Source organism: Argopecten irradians, chromosome 8, assembly GCF_041381155.1.
Source record: "Argopecten irradians isolate NY chromosome 8, Ai_NY, whole genome shotgun sequence".
Lineage (NCBI taxonomy): Eukaryota > Metazoa > Mollusca > Bivalvia > Pectinida > Pectinidae > Argopecten > Argopecten irradians.
The window spans coordinates 16263389-16281551 of NC_091141.1; the positions used below are offsets into that span (position 1 = coordinate 16263389).

At 34.7% G+C, this 18163-nt stretch overlaps 1 protein-coding gene across 3 annotated transcripts in view; it reads left to right on the plus strand.

The window, feature by feature from the left end:
- LOC138329496 (uncharacterized) overlaps positions 1–8700 on the plus strand; it is a 34226-nt gene extending 25526 nt beyond the window's left edge. For all 3 annotated transcript variants that reach the window (XM_069276519.1, XM_069276520.1, XM_069276521.1), the window contains exons 2-4: positions 3069–3321; positions 4491–4529; positions 7863–8700. In XM_069276519.1, the coding sequence (XP_069132620.1) occupies positions 3087–3321; positions 4491–4529; positions 7863–8002 (414 nt within the window). In that variant the 5' untranslated portion in view covers positions 3069–3086 and the 3' untranslated portion in view covers positions 8003–8700. The remainder of the gene's footprint in view (positions 1–3068; positions 3322–4490; positions 4530–7862) is intronic.
- The last annotated feature ends 9463 nt before the right edge of the window (positions 8701–18163 follow it).

Consider the following 18163-nt stretch of genomic DNA (forward strand, 5'->3'; position numbering starts at 1 on the left):
TAATTTACATGGAAATTACGTTCGCTCTATTTCTTTATATTGTATGTCGTGATACGTATTCATATTTATCAAATTTAAATTTCGAATCAGGATTGAATCGTTTTAACTTCCGTGCATCAAGTCTATCACATCACTCTGTTAGATAAAGTAGTTTGTAAGAATTACGACATCCGGACACCACACGTTTCTAATTAGTTCAAATGCATAGATAAACGCAGTTATACCAAATTACGCCATGTTATTCTCCACTCCGGCAATAGTAGTTTTCCTCGATTGATATTTTAACTTTTCTTAATTTTGTGTTATAAATATAACGTCGTCATTAACACAATGACGTCATACTGCGATATTCCGAAAGCTGATTGAGGTACCAATTACTTTTGACAGATGCATATGTCAGTGTTGCAATCATTCACGTCTTTCCATTCGTAGGATTAAATATTGAATCATAAATATGAATATTAACTAGTATTTTAAACCACGTCACCTTATTTGCATACTTAGACAAAAGCATTCTTCTTTACCTGCTCTGCTTATAGGTAATGAGGTTTTCGGATATGAAAATTATTTCACAAATATTATTTTTAAAACCTACATAAAATCACAATCTTTGATTGTTACAAACTAACTCATTCGTGTAAAATAAATATCATATTTAACGATCTCTCGATAGTGTCCACTTAATTCTAATACTGACGTTTCAATTAGTATTCCGTCTTTGCATATCACGGAGTATTCTCCCACGCGGAAGGTATCGAATGTGACGTCATTGTATGAGCGAAATTCGCGTTGTTTCTCTGAAAGTTTTGGCGTTTCCTCGCAAACAAATGACGTCACAATCAATACCTTCCCGCAGTGTGCAAAGACGGAATATATCTTATTGAAGACACCAATCTATCAACTTCACTATCAAACATTGGGAAACGACATAATGTAGCATATAAAGGAATGTAAGGGAGTGTTTTTACAACCGGTTCTCTCTCGATAATGGTTAAGTGAATTTAATGGCCTTGGAAAAGTGCAAAAATGGTGTTTCTGGCAAAAATCCAGTTTGCAAAATGTCTATGTAATGGAAGCACACTCAATGGTCTGTGCTTTCAAACTCCCTGCGATAAGAACCTATTACATTTGTATTGTTTTTAATTCTAAAACATTGACGATCTAAGTTGGACGTTTCTGACCTCAAACAATTCATTGCTGCAGGTGGAATATTTAATCAAAGACAGCGCCCTCTGGCGGTGAGACGAGCGCCTTCGTATTACCAATGCAATACTTATAATTAAAGGAAATGCTTTCAGGATTGGTAGACAAACGTTTTCTTCACATACTTAATATTGTTTTCGGTGATGTCTTCGTATTGTGCACGTGTTTCTTTGGGGAGAATGCGTGTTTCAACACTGCCTACACCACGTCCGCTTACCAACAAAAGATTGAATACACAAACAAGAAAACTTAACATAGATAGCGATGTTCTAGGGTGTTCCGGAACCATTATTATCTGCTGCAGGGGTATACTGTGTAACTGTAACTGAGACTCCTTTATCAATGGGTTCGGATATGTCATAATATATCCGAAATATATCAACAGCACTTCCGGACAACATTGCCATAGACTGTGTTCATGAATAACATACAGAATAACGTCTTTACAATCGAACACATTCTTAAGTTTTTGGTTTTCGTTGGAAAAGAGGAACTTTTTATATGCCTCCATTATAGATATGACCATGGAAATTATCCTTCTATGTTATAGCCCTCGTCATCAATTATATAAGCTAAGATCAGTCTAGTTCGTTCTTTACATGATCTTTTATTTAGGAGTTAGAGCAAAAACTTCTCTGTGTTTTTTAGTTGTGTTGTAGAATCAGAGGGACTAACATTTGGATTAGCAATAAGGTATACACTTTTTATCAAGTAGATATTTTATCCCCGGTCATAAGATGATGTATTCAATATGTTATGCATTGGATGAACATTATATCTGTATTTTAGGGGCGATCAAGGCTAACTAGATTGCATTGTTTAATTACTATCAAAGCATTATTTGAAAAATAATTCATATTTAGTGAGAAAAAAAATCAGTTAGCGTTCATTTCACAGTTTAATGAATGTTGTTTCTCTTCATTTTTTCCCTTCTCTTTTCCGTTTTATGTGTATTTTTATATCTGTTCAATTTAACGAGATAATAACGACTGGCGCCAACGCAACCCTGCAGTTTCCGATACTCCATCTTAACTAGATGACATCCCAAGGTTTAATTACCTTATCTAAAATTATGTGCTGGAATATCAGGCTATTAACCTTCACAGATTGTTCTAAATGAGTGGCACATGGATTTGCTGGAAGCCAAGGAAGACTTCTTTTAAACTATCTTGCGGTCAAGGCTTTGTAAATGACGCATGGAATACATACGAAAATAGAACAGATAATTTATTCAGGGGTGTTTATTTACATACATTAAGAAAAACTGTTATGTAAATTTTGTTAGTTTTGTATTACATAGTCTTATTTGACGTCTTTTTATATTTTTTCGTTATTACATACGTCAAAGGCTCTTGTTGTGAGGTCAAATATGTTGAACTCTTTTGGTATGATATATTGTGAAATCGTCATCGACAGCATATTGGCCAAAAATTGTCCGATCTGACTTCAGAGGGTTTTTTTTTGTTGAGTATCTCTGATTCAGCATAATCTTCCGAAACATCTTACGTGGACTACATATTTGTTCAAAGTTAGCATTCGCTTCTATTTTGACATTTTGTATCTGAAAGCAAATTGTTTCATCTGTGAAAAGCTTACTTAAACCTATGGTCTGCGTCATGTCAGTATCGGTTGGTTTAAGCTAGGTGTTTGCTACGTTAAAAATTTATTTCCTTTGGCCAACACTTATATTTCCATGGTTTTTTTCCATCGGTGAACAATTCGGTTGTTACCTACATAAGTGACGTTTTCGAATTAGGCCTTTATATCTTTTACTTTTGGACAACTCACCAAATCCTATGATATTTTGTCGGTGGGTGTTATTTTACCTGTGTTATATTTCATACCTGTATTTTTCTGTTAACCAGCTCATCTAATCCTATGGTATGTTGCCACTGCCGAACCTGAACACTCTAGTGTGCGTCTGCTTAGCCAGCCTCTTTCTCGTGGTGCTGGACGCCAGTCCTGTCAAGAGGACCTTCACCAAACAAGATGTGGAGGCACGGATACTGGATGCAATCACAAAAGATTTACAAAGGAAGTTAGCAAGCTACGATACAGACTACAACCTTGATACACAATCCAATAGCAAGCCATTACGTCATATATGGAAGGACAGTGGTAAGTACATAAAGCCTTCTCAACTTTCCCACTCGGAAGCGCCAAACTGTTTAATTCTCTACTCCGTCTTACTATATTACAGAGTTACCCCTATGCGTGTAGGTATCAATTGTGACGTCATTATTTTTTAACAAAATTCACGTCGTTTTCTTTGAGAGGCTTGACGTTTCGCTCGAAAAGACATGACGTCACAATCAACACCTACGCATAAAGGCAGACAACTATGTTATGTACAAATACATATTACAATAGTCCAATCAATATTCATGTTTTCGCCGAAATTGAAAATAAAGCATAGACCTGACTCACACGTATTGGAAACGGTGTATCATTTATTGTTGACTATTCCAGTCGTAGTTGATAATTATATTTAAATCATATTGATATAAATTATTTACTGTTAGGATTATATTGATACATATTATTTACTGTGATATATTGATACATATTATCTAATGTGAGGATTACATTGATACAGATTATTTAATGTGAGGATTATATTGATACAGATTATTTAATGTGAGGATTATATTGATACAGATTATCTAATGTGAGGATTATATTGATACAGATTATTTAATGTGAGGATTATATTGATACAGATTATCTAATGTGAGGATTATATTGATACAGATTATCTAATGTGAGGATTATATTGATACAGATTATCTAATGTGAGGATTACATTGATACAGATTATTTAATGTAAGGATTATATTGATACATATTATCTTATGTGAAGATTATATTGATACACATCATGTAGTGTGATGATTATGTTGATAAAGATTATTTGATGTGAAGGTTATGTATTAAAATAGATATGTACATGATATGATACAGATTATTAAAGATGAATATCTTAGGAATACATATTATTTAATAAAAAGATTATATTGATACAATTAAAAAAATGAAATAATTTAAGGACCTTATTATCAGAGCCCAGTTTCATTTTGACTTTAAGGAATTTCTTAACTTAAAATTATCCATAGGAAAGCATTACAGATGTTAAGGAAAAAATTTAAGTTAAGGAACCTTCCTTTAAATCCGTAATGCTTTCCTATTGGAGAATTTAAGCTAAGGGAATGTTCATGAAATTGCGTCCAGATATCAAGATGAAGTGAATGTAGTTTGTGAAATAATTATTATTTGTATTAATTTTGTAGATAATGATGACATGTCTAATCATCGCGTGAAGAGAATAGGTAAGTTATATTTCCTTTTATATTTGTATATTACCATACATCAAAACAATTCGGTCACACACTAATAGTCGTATAACAACCACAATTATATAACAAACAACAAAATATTTACATAGCAATGAAACAGCTGCAACCAATACACATACAGTTACAATTTCCCTTTTGTGTTATGATAATATTTATAAAACATCTTCATACAACAGGTTTACCATACTATTAGTGGACTACCAAGCTAATGTGTAAACGCCGATGTGCATACGATAGATAAAAATAAATCTAACTGTGATTCAAACCCTCACTCCAGTAGAATGAGACGGTGAAGTTGCTATAGCGAATAACGTTATATCTTTCTCTTCAATAAGAGAGAGAGGCGTGAGTTGAGAAATTGCTGCTAGGTGTATTTTTTCGAAGAACTCCGGCCGTTTCTACCATAGTTATAAAATTATGAAAACAAAAACACATTAGGAGACAAGTATTCCGTCTTTGCATATTACAGAGGTAGCTACCTTGCGGGTAGGTATCGATTGTTACGTCATTTTTTTTGTGAGCGCAATTCACGTCGTTTTCTCCGAAATGTATGACGTTACGCTCGCAAACACGTGACGTCACAATCGATATCTACCCCGCAAGGGTAGATAACTCTGTAATATGCAAATACAGAATATCGAGTTTGAATTGTCAAACAAGAATTAATGTTTGGGGAAATGAGGCAGTTTATCAACGAGTGATTGATTCAGAACTGCTTTTGTAAACTCATTTCACATCTTCTACATAAATCAAATGATCCTTATAAATTCGCCACAATTAACAAGATAAATGAGCTCGTAATATTTAAGTTTGACCCACTTCAAAATCGCAATCTTAATCGTTATACGATCTCGTGCTTTAAACATGATTGAATATCGAAGTCTTCAACGAGGTCGACTACAATGTGCTTAAAATCCATTTCCCGTGTACCAACTCATCCATTTACATTTATAAGTTATGTGTTCACGTACACCTATCTATATGTTCAATTAAAGTTCAGATTGTGAGATATAAAAAAATATCAAATTTTACGTCAAAGTAATAACTCACATTTTAACATACATCTCCTAGTATATCCGTAGTTCATTTTTCATATGACAATGACTGCTCAAGGGATTAAATGTCAGCGAATATCTCTGCCATGATAAATTGATTTTAGGTGAATTGAATTTCATTACTGAGTTTCTAAGTTTATTAGGCTTTCCTCGTGGTATCTAACCTATCCAAAGTTTGGAGGGATTTTCAGACACAGGAATGTCTTTATTTAAAAATCAATAGAAAAAAATCCTTTAATTTAATTATGGTTTCCAAATCTGTATTCAGAACGTTAGCCTTGCGTGTCACCATGGCAGCAGTGGTTTGGTGGACGTAAATACCTTATGTCTCTATTAAAACAAATCAGACTCAGAGAGGTTACTAGTTGATTAGTCCATAAAATTGAATTCAAACAAGGATTTTATACTGTAATAAGATAATATAGTATGTTTAAGTATAAATTACAAGTCGTGCAATAGGAAATGAGTCACAAGCGAAACGAAAGTCAGAAACAAAATACAAACTTTATCATTAAGTATTAGTTGGAAAATTTAACACAGTGAACACACAAAAAAGCAAAACATGTACTTGTTTACGATATCAGACGTCAAATACGCCAATAGTGTAGATTATAAAAGGCATTTTCAAAAATGTCCCTAAATAGCGTTTTGTTATAGTCTCTATATTAAAAGTTAATGATAAGTTTGAATCTCTATGATTACTTGTATCCCTGTCTAGGCCTAATAGTTCTTTGAGTATGTGACTGAAGACAGAATCTATGGATACGTTAAATAGTGATTCCTTAACCAGTAAGTAGATAAGAACGCACGTAACTTTATTATACAGTGTAGAACGAAGGTCTTTGGCGTCGTTATGGTCAAGACGAAAGCAGATGATTAGATCGTCTTTGCACGTGGGAGAAGTACGTGACATCATATGTACTGATTTACACCTGCATCACCCTCATTGTCGTATTTACAAGTACATATTCGGTCACGTGTCCTAAAACTCGTGATAGAAACCCTGATAGTGATACGTCTCGGTCAACAATGGTCGTTCTAATTAATGTTTACATGCACTTGTTTTACATAAGACAGTTCAAATCCACTTGTTCTTAGATTATTTTTCCTCATTAATCGATAATGATTAAATTTGCTGCTATAATAATTTGGTTTGCTTATATCCTTTCTTTTGAATTTTATGTATTCAATGTCAAAGTATACCTTATCCGCAAGTCGTCCTATCCGACACACGTTTTCGACGATTTAGCTCAGCACTAGCTCGATACTCATTCTGTGGTGTGACAGACAAGTTTGTCAAGTTTTTATTCCATGCAACTGTATAACAAGCATAAAGAAAACTTTAAAGTATGATAGTACATGTGTCAGTGCAGTTCAGTTACCTAGAAACAGACACGAATGAGCTAGTCTACCAAACCACACACACAGTAACGAGACACTCATGATTTTACTATTAGACCACTGTTTACCAATATGGTTACAGTGATGATAGAAAATAGTATTTGTTCTGTAAATAACTATGTGTTATAAAGCTTGCCGTCGTGGAGAAACATTCTTGATACATTTCTGGATGGTTTATGAATGTTTTCCTAGAAACAATAAACATGCTTTTTAATATATTGCGACTATTCGAATATACGTTACGGGTTCATTTAGACCTGATCTTTGAGACAATAGTGCATATATACCGAACCAATTATTCAAATAAATGTTAATAAAAGTAAATATGCGTGGATCAATTTTATATTGGATTCACGCCATGGTCATGCATTAAGTATCTTACTGTATCAATGATAGTAAAAGCCGGCTGATTTAGAGAACAAACATGTTACTTCATTAACGCACTACATTGAATATGTCTGTATCTAACGACTTGGGTTAATTTCGATTTACTGTCGATTAGTCCCACCGTCCGGTGATTATGAGTTCATTAAAATCATATCAAATGACGACGACATAATCACCAGATGGTGGGACAAATCGACGATAAATTGTACTTTACACACGTCTTTTTGTGATCTGGAAACCCCCGTATTGCGTTTATACGACCTTTAACGAATCAAAATACTATTCAATCTCTATTATAAACAAATGGTAAGATTTTGATTATGACATCATGTGTTTACGGGCGTAACGTCATTTTTACACATAACAATGACGTCACAATTGATATCCCCTCCAAAGTGAGATATCTTTGTTGTATGCAAATAAGGAATACTTAGTTTATAATATATGTTTATCATCATTGTAGGTATAGCTGGACACGAAAACATGGACCGGATGATGAACACTCTCGGCAATAGACCTTCCCTTTCTATATCTGGAAACATGGGCAACGTACAAAGCATGATGGAACGCATGATGGCAATGATGAGGCAAAACGGCGGCTAAAACTATCGCCAGGTGACGCCACCGTCGAACCGGAACAACTTTCATAATAACTTTTACATCTGATCAGTTCGGCAAATTCTGGATACTAACTGCTTCACCTGTAGGCGGTTCGTCGACACTAAAAAACTTTGAACGTGACAATTTTGTATTCAAATAAAACAGAATTATCTATCTATATTTATTAATCTATTTTCCATTTTCCATAAGTTGAACATAATTCTAACAGGGGAGTACATTCGTCTGTCTTGTAATGTATATTTAAAGGTTAAATTTTCCTGATAAAGAGAAATTAAATGTTTATTGTTGACAGAGTTTAGATTTGATACATATTGGTCGTTGTTTTGTTGTCCAGTATTCCCCGCCGTTAGGCCAATAACTGTGTATCGACATGTGTTTTATGTCTGGTGTACGTTCAAAGGAACATCTTTGTATTCCTCATGAAGAATTTCTCATATAAAATTACATTTCAGTAAGGGAGAGGTGAATTAGATGATGTCGATATTCCATACGTAATTCTGTGAATTCACTGACAACATGCCGTGTCACTTACAACATTTTACCTACCTTAACGTGATGACGTGCCCTAAACCCCTCCTCAGATATCCAATTTTCTGTCACATGAACACCCCGATATGTTCAGTTATAACTATCAATCATTCCTTGGTGTTTGTCACGGTGGAAATAAAGTACGAGACGAACATGGTGTTTCTAGTTGTATTTCAATAAAACACAAGATGTGGTGGTATCGGTCGGTGATTAGGAAAGTATCCCATACTTTAAACGTACTTATTTTAGCGGTAAAGTTTTTTTTTTATCTTAGCGGTAGTTTTATTTTAGCGGTAGTTTTATTTTAGCGGTAAAGTTTTTATTTTAGCGATATAAATTAAAGGTACGTTTACAGTACCTAACATGGTTGTGTCGTGTTTGCTCAGTAAAGGACAACGTTTTATTACCACCATTCATCACAGAGCTATCCCGCCGTAGGTAGAGAAAACCTAATAGAAAAGTTTCCTATCTTGAGGGTGTAGCGATGAAATTACAACCTGCAGTAGAGACTCACCCACAAGGAAAGGAATGCTTGTTTTCTTCTACATACAAACGAAAAGAATAATGATTTACTTACGGTATAGCAGTATAAAATTAAACACCAAGACGTGAGCATGTTCGCCGACTGCACGTCAATATTGATGACGTCATCAACAATGCATGTCTTGGTTGTGCTTTATGAGTTCATGACGTTACGTGATTTACGGGGTTTTGAGATCCCAAAACGACTTGAATAAAGTACCATTTACCGTCGATTAGTCCCACCTTCCGGTGATTATGACTTTGTCATTTGACGTGATTTTTGTGACGTCATAATCACCGGACAGTGGTACTAATCGAGGGTAAATAGTACTTTACCCACGTCGTTTTGGGATCTCAAAACCCCCGTATTGTTTTGCCGGAAATTTTGAATCAACACACTCGGCAAACCTTGTGTTGACTAGCCAACACCTTGGTCAACATATCCCTTCGCCGATTATTGACAGCAAACGTTTTACACTCGGGTTTGGATAGCCTTGTTCACGTGACATATCAATGTAAAATTTTATTTTTCTCCTTTACTCGTGTTATTATCATACGGTTGCTAGGGAAAACATAACTTTTTCTTTTACCGAGGTAGGGAAATGACAAGTCAAACGCGCTTGGCAATGGCGTTACGTCATCGATACATTTTGAGACTATCGTCGAGGACGTTATCAATTTTGACGCAATGAGACGTTTGTATGATATATAGTTTATTTCATATCTTTAAAGTTGTATGGTCTGTGACTTGCTGTATTTTTGGCATAGAAAAAGTATTTTAAGTGTTCTACATATTTTTGGCCGCCTCTCTTAAAAACTTTCCATATTTATCGCCTAAAATTCATATTCGCAAAGTTATGAAACAATTTAATCTAAATATTGATTTTTCGTGTGTACACGTTTAAAATATCTCGGAAGTCTCTGAACTGTTCTGATCTGTACAGATATTGCCTATGTTGGTCAAATGATACAATTCATGAGATTCCGACCCATACGGGTATCGCCAATGTCGGTCACGTGATGCAATTCAGTTTTCCGATATTACCCAAAAGTTTGAAACATAGCGTTGACTGTGGCGGTTCTTCAAAACGTGTGATATTTCGTGCGACATTTACCGCTATGTCAATAGTATATTGGTGCTGAACCATCATATATCGGCATTCATATTTACAAATCGTATGTTTTATGAAGTTTGTAATGGTGAAAATTACAAGAAATTTAAAGTATGGGAGAAAAATAATCAAACATGGGTTTGTCAAATGGAAAGGGATATCTCAACCCTTTCGCAAAAATTTGGACGCGAACCCTCTGCAAGCCTTGGGTTGACTAACCAAAGTTTTTCACTCGAGTTGAGATATATTCCTGTCCACAAGACAGACCCATGTAATATTATATTCATCAAAAATATTAATAGAGGGATGTAAGACAACTCAAATGGGCTTTACACTTGTGTGACGCTTGTCAACGTTGTACAACGACTGTCTTGTGATAGTTGAAAATGAAAAATGTTTTCTCAGGTATGGGAGGAAAATAACCAAACATGATTCTATAAAAGAAACCCGGATTCCCCAACCCTCGTGTAAAATTTAGACTGGTCAACTCGAAGTTGGCTTTCCAACGCTCGACACGCCTCGTGTTGACAACCCAAACTATCCCACGTGGGTAGAAATAGCGTGGAGGTCCATGTAATATCATATCATTTCAACCATGTTAAAATACTGGCGACAAAGGTGGTGGATTTTGGTCTCCGTCACGACTTCGGGAAGGCAGAGAGAGGAGTGCAGCAGGATCAAAGGTGACCAAGTACCTCAGTTGACTTGTGTTCTGAGTGACCAGTCTGGCCGCTATATTTTCTCCTTATGTTATAAACTGTTACAGTGATAGGAAATCTGGAATGAGGAAAGACATTGTTACTGATTTGAAGTCTGCTTTATATAAAGACGCTTGTTGTAAACATGTAATGATTTACACTCATACACTAGATGTACACAAGAAGACCCAACATGAGCATACCACAGTCTCCCAAAACACGCATACCGCACTTTACACACGCTATACACAACACACATGGGAGGCCGTCATTACATGACCCTGGCTGTTAATAGGACATAAGTATAATAATCCGAACATACCAAAGGTTACACGCGATATAACCTTTTCTGATGATATCCTGATATTGACATTTAACTTCCAGACCGTTTTCATCACTTTCTAGCTCTTTAAAGTCTTGTGTGTTCTATGCATTCAAGTGTAACAATATAAGGTGTACATCAAAACTGCTAATGCATTTGTCTGATAGACTGTATTTTCCTGCTAAAATAGGGTTTACTTTAATAATGTATCGAAGTGGTTACCGAGGCTTACGATAAAGAAAAAAAATCATTTAACACACAGAGCTGCAATCCTTAGATAACCTCGTTATCAGAGGGAGCTGACAGTGATGTAGGAATTTTTAACTCAATGTGGGATCAATTTATGCTTACACCAACCACATGCAACATGCTAATGATGTCCGCTCTCTATTATCCACTTGCGTGTTAAGGTGAATCAACATTTTCCTGACAAGGATGTTTATAAACAGCTTTATGAGGTATATTTTAGTGTAAACCACTTTTTTCGTGTATACAATATTTCTCGTCATCGTCATTGTTTCAATATAATCGCGAATAAATGAATTCGCAATTTTCCAGTTCTTTCCCAGATTAGGGGTCGCGATCCTGTTAAGATATTGGATGTTACGATGGTAGTATTTGTGCAAACGATCGACATAAACAAATAAACCACATTTTTCACAAATAGATATTCAGTCGTTACAAATGAAATGGCATACATTGCAACTTTTTGATAAAATTTCCTCTTAGATCGTCTTCAGTTCATCATTTGAGTTATTGATTACGTAATTATCATTCAACAGTCCCGGCTATAATTCAATCTACACAGTGATGCGTTTTGGAGATAAAGAATTTATTCGGAGAACTGTAAAAGATATTATCATTACAAATGGGCAGGTGGTGTTTTACAGTCCAATGGGATGTGATGAGATGCTAGCAATGAGTAGAATATGAAAAATAGCTTTATAAATCATAGAGACCTTTGTTGTAAATACTGTGCCACAATGTGCTAATGAAGAGTGAGCGTCATATGTTTCCACTGATTGTTGCTACCAGTTATACATTTTTCAGGCCAATTGCACGCACAACATCAACAAAAAATCGATAAGATAAAAAAAACGGAGACTTTCGGTTTTTTTTTAATTACTTTTCTGTCAATGGAATACAAGTTACACCAATGATAAGGTTTTTGATGTTAGTCCACATCAATTAAAGTAAAGTAAGGGTTTATTTTAGCCACGTCCTTTTAATAGCCAGGTGTCATATGCTATCAGAAACTGGAAACTACCCTACACAGATTTTGAACTCGTGGTCCAAATATGCAGTGAATGTGCGAATATATCGGGGCCTCTTATGCTTTTTTGGGTTATATTCGGTTTAACTTAAACCAGTGTCATTTAAGGAGCATGTGTAAATTGCGGTATGTGAATGCCTGAATGTTTTGGAAGACTGTGGTATATTCATGTTGTGTCTCCTTGTATCAGTGGAATGCTACCTCATTACAGTATACTTATAACGGGCAAACCAGTCGTCCCACTCATTCTATATTGAGTGAAAGGCAGGAACAGAAGAAAAAACTATAGACTATGGGGATAGAATCAAGAGTCTACCTCACAGGGACTGGCACCCAATTCAATGCCAAACGTGAGGCGGTATCAAAGGAGACATTAGGAAGAGGAATGTCAATTAGGAAGAAGAGAAGCGACAGGATCCTTCTTTTTGTTGTCTTTTACGATCATGCAATAGAGTCAACAGGTAAACATCTAAAGACCTACCTATATATGATCTTCCGAGACCCCTATAATCAGTGAGTTATTACTATAGATTACATGTATGCTGCTTCCTTGAAGATTATTAAAAAAAGTCTTCTCTGTTTATGAAGAGATATGATATAAATCTAACCTATTGTTAAGGAGAAAACCCCTAAACGTCCCAAACATCCATCAAATCAACGATGCCTCTCTACAAGTGGTTAAACTTTCAACGAAGCCGCTAATCAGCGAAGTAACAGCGAAGTAATCGTCGTATACAAATAGGTAATACATTGCGTCCTTTACTACGAAGTAATAAAAAAGTACAGGCTGCTTGTAACTTGTGCCGAAGCCTGTTATAACATGCAATTAGCATTTTCATCGTAAGACGCACATTTTGCTAAATAGATTTATAATTCAGCAAAACACTGCTAATAAATAAAACATCCAGTGATTAAATCCCGTTAGGAAAGTTCGTCTTCCTCTTTAAATCCGGCGAAACGGATTATTTTCTCAATTAGGAATGACAATGATAATATTTCAAACTGTCCGCTTGTTTCCAGAACAAACAGTTTTCAGTTTATTCCATTAGCTTGGGCATAATCAATTTATAACAGTACTAGTAGTGGGTGTGGTATGTCGGTGATGAACCTGTTGGACCGATGAATGTTTCCTTGTTATTTTATCATGAAATACAAAACTGTCACGTGTTTGTGGTTCTCAAATGACTATGAAATGATTAATGATTTAATAAAATCAACATCGGACACCGCTTGATGCTGCAAAAATCTAAGGACTTCAATTTATGTTTATCTGCCTATGTTGAATGATAGTAATAATTTTGTTTGCGGTTGAATTGGATCTGAGATACAGTGCTTTATAGTACTTGTCTATGTCAGACGTTTGAATCCAAAACCTCTCATTAGACACTAAAGATAAAATGTAAAACAGCATCATGCCAGACAATATGGATTTTGTTTATATGTCTCAAAAATAATTTCAAACTTCAAATGATGATAATGACGTAATTCCATTTGTTAATGTTCGCGCTGGGATAAAAGCGTCAATACGATTACAACCTTTATAACTGCACGAATGTATCATTTCGCTAACATTTAAAAATAATATCAAAATTATATAGGTGAATACTAACAATTTATATATTATTTCAATCCAAAAATTATTACCTTTAACTAAAGTTTCACTTTAAATATGACAATGGCATCCTACTGTAATTAGTGACGCCATTGTGGGAATAACCAATTATTTACACTACTTTTAATAATCCATACATTAATACTTGAAAACAAGTATAGTGAAATCACCTTTTTCATATGAATTTAAACAAATAGTTGCGAAAACATTTCAGAAAAACGTGGTTACGTTAAATGGCTGCAAGGTGATCAAAACTACAGGTATGTTTTTAACTGGATTACTTTCTATCGCACTAGGAAACACGTGGTATATTAATTATTTTCCTAGGAAACTGTTGTCAATACAAGGAGTCAGTCTAGGGGAAGAAATATAGACCTAAACCCATTTTGAGACATGGAGACACAGATGTTGTCGTTCGTAATCGGATTTGCAAGACCAATTCAATGCGATGGGGTTTTTTTTAAAAATATATCAAACTTTTCGCTTTTCTGCACCGAAACTTTTGTGTGAGAAATTTAGGTTTGTCAGTTGTCAGTTTGAACTATATTATTTCATGACGTAATTGACCGACAACTGACCAATACGTTCTGACCAGAATGAGTGACACAGGATGTGGGATGATGGCAGGACCGGAGATTAAATCGAGCCGTACTTATATAAGGGTGGTAACAACACTAAACAATGATGTTACGCCGCTACACATCATCGATCGCTGACGATTCATGGCTTCTCCTGGTTCTGCCGTAATTATCCAATCAAACTCGGTGTTATTGTTCTACTTGTAATTTATGTTAACAAATGGTGATTCTGTGATTGTTTTTCTATTGAACTTAACAGTGATTTATCATCTATCAGGTATTAAGACGTTCTGCTGTAAGGGAGACATTGTCAACTTAATCATTTATTACTATACGTATATGTTACTCCATATCAATAGTTAAAACATTTTCTCTTTTTCATTTCCGCGCTTTTTTGTTTCATATTTTTTCATTTTCTTTTTTTTTTCATTCATTTTCAATATTGCTACAATATTTGTTTTAGATGATACAATATTTCCGTTAACATTTACCGATAAAATAAATATTATCTGTATCACTAAAACATAACTTATAATTACTTTATTAACTCAACCTGTTGGAAGATACCAATACGTTTCATCACCCACTACCTTAACGCCATCATGTCCTCACAATCGAAGACTGCTGATACCACCGCCTTATCACCCAAGATATTATGTAACCATAATGGACCTGACAGCTGATGTGGTGTTATAAGATGGCTACAGATGAATCTTTACCTATTCCACCTGCTGTTCCACACAATTGTTATCAATTACAATGCAATCACCACACACGAGCATTCCGTATATGAGGAGACATAGAGGTTACACAATGAGTGGTTGTTGAATATTGATTTTATTACACACGAGTGAGTTATTTTTAAAAGTTACAAAAGACACGAGGTTTAGCGAGTGTCTTTTGTAACTTTTAAAAAATAACTTACGAGTGTGGAATAAATTCAATATTCAATAACCACGAGTAGTGTGACCTGTTTCTACCACAATAATATTCGGTTTTAGCCGATAGAAATACGGCAGGGATACGGAACGTTATTTACTGAAATATGCAAATAAGGTGTAGTAATATTTTCATCAGCAAAAAGACTCTAATTAGTATTCAAAAGTCATCGTTTGATAAATTATCCGTCGATATCAAATTCTTCTAATTGGGGACATCTTCAGGGTAAATAATACTCATTTAACGTCTTATTGAGTTCAAATCTTCAAAATTGCTTCCAGAAAATAAAACTCAATGTCGGACTACATGTATACATGTAAAAGCATTCGCACGACACGGCATCGTCTATTTCCCGCCAGATAATAATCAAGCCATTACCGTCAAGATCAAGTTTGTTTCATACACGTTAAAACTACGAAACTCATCAGTAAAATTCTTGTCCGGCAAGATGTATAATTAGTACTAAAGGTCAATTTAACATGTATGAACAATGATGGCGTGACACTGGGAAAGAAGTAGTTTGGTCAAAGTTCACCGTGTCAGCCAATCAGAATGCGTACAGAGTTTATACCACGTGTGGTATAAACAAATTGTTAATCAACAGCTGCAGTGTTTATTCAATGTCCTGAGAGTTAAATAACACCCCCTATTGTGGTAGAAAATTATTTAAACAACATAAATGTGCTTTTTAATCATACATTATGTTTTCGTAATATAATTAATTGAAAAAATACCAAATTTCGTCAAATGATTGAGTTGATATCCTTATGGCGATATTTGTTAATTAAAATGTCTTAGTTAATCAGGATTGTAGCAATGATGGGGGATTCCGTTGTAACGCACTGTTGGTTCCACAATTCGCACGTAGGTAAACATCACAATTGAGAATCGCTTTGTATAACCTTAGACACAAGTTATGTTTGTCAACTGATAGATATTGATAGACGACGCTAATTTATTAATGCATTGTCATCTTATTTTCTTCGTTTCTATAAATAAGTTTCTTTAAGCATTAATCTAAATCTTTAAATCCTTTAAAAAATATTGTCAGACATTGGCCATATGAAAACAGTTAGGGAGTTTACCATGGAAAGTCAATTACTTGGAAATAAGAAGTTATATGTGCCGTATTTTTCATACTCACGAATCAAGATGAGCTTTTGATATGTTATTTATTACCAAAAGTTACCAACATTTTTAGAATTACAGTAATTTCAATGCTTACGTTTTAATTTTACGAGTACATATAAGAGCTGAAAATGATTTTTGGCAGTACTGCCAAAAATCATTATATGTACATCTAAAGTGAAGTGAAATGAGTACATACGGTTGGACCATAAAGCCAAATCGTGGTCTACAGTTTCATGTAGCATTTTATAATGTTATTAGTCGTTTTAAAGTGATTTCTGCAGGTATGTTTCTATATAAACATAGTTAAGATAAGTTATAAAAACCAACAATTTTACAGTACTTAAATTCTGTGTTGCAACTAACGTTTGTCAGACATCTGGAACCATTTGAATGATTTTCACGGCTTAATTCATCAAACCTTACGGTTTGCAATAGATTAATGAAGAAAAAATAACATGTCAAAATTTTCGTCCAGTTACGGCACATATAACTTGAAGCGAACAAACAGTCTTGCGAGAGACCATACAATGCACAGGTAGAGCGAAGCGGGTACACGCGCTCGATTAAGAGGCAACTGAGGGGTATTCTCTACTTAGTAATACTTCGCTCTTTTGTAGTTTTGGCGTACAAGTGCGTGTTTAAAGTCGTCAGAATGGAGTATACAGTTTTACTGAAGTATTGTTTTTTTTATTGTGGAAACAAGAACCAGTTCTATAAGGACGAACATTGTAAAATATTGAATTAATATAAACATGTTCTAAATTTCCCCGTGGTGTCGCTTGGATTTATCTGGTGATCATCCTTGTACGTACAGGCACATAGGCTATTTTCAGACATACACATTTACGTGTTATATTTATATATTTTTAATATGTATTTTTGTCGAAACTGTACATATTTGAACAAATTTAAGTAAAGATAAATTCATAAGGATCATCGATGTTTAGTTATTGGAGCATGTATAAAAAATAATGGAACTAATAATACGTTCAAACATAAAACAGAATCATGTGATTCAACAATTTGATCTGATTCATACAAATGTGCTCTTAGGGCATACATACACACATAGATACATATAACGTTGACGTGCTTAAGACAGTGTTATTGGCCAATGTGAACGTCACTAGTGTCATATTAAATAACAAAATAAAAATAAACAAGTGACGGGGTTTGGAATTGTACACTGACCAGTGGATGTGAAATCCTCACATCGTCCATTACGTTTACTGTTTCCGGTCATGTTGGTCGAAAATGGAGTTAAATTTAAAATTGAATTACGTTTTCTCCCTAAAAGTGTATCTAATTACAGCGGTATTGTAAAGACTTTACATGCCACAACCGATATTGCGTGATCCGTGATGACGTCAGCGAGATGTAGATCGATGTTTTGCAGATCTGCCTGTCTGGGGTTGGGGATGAACACCT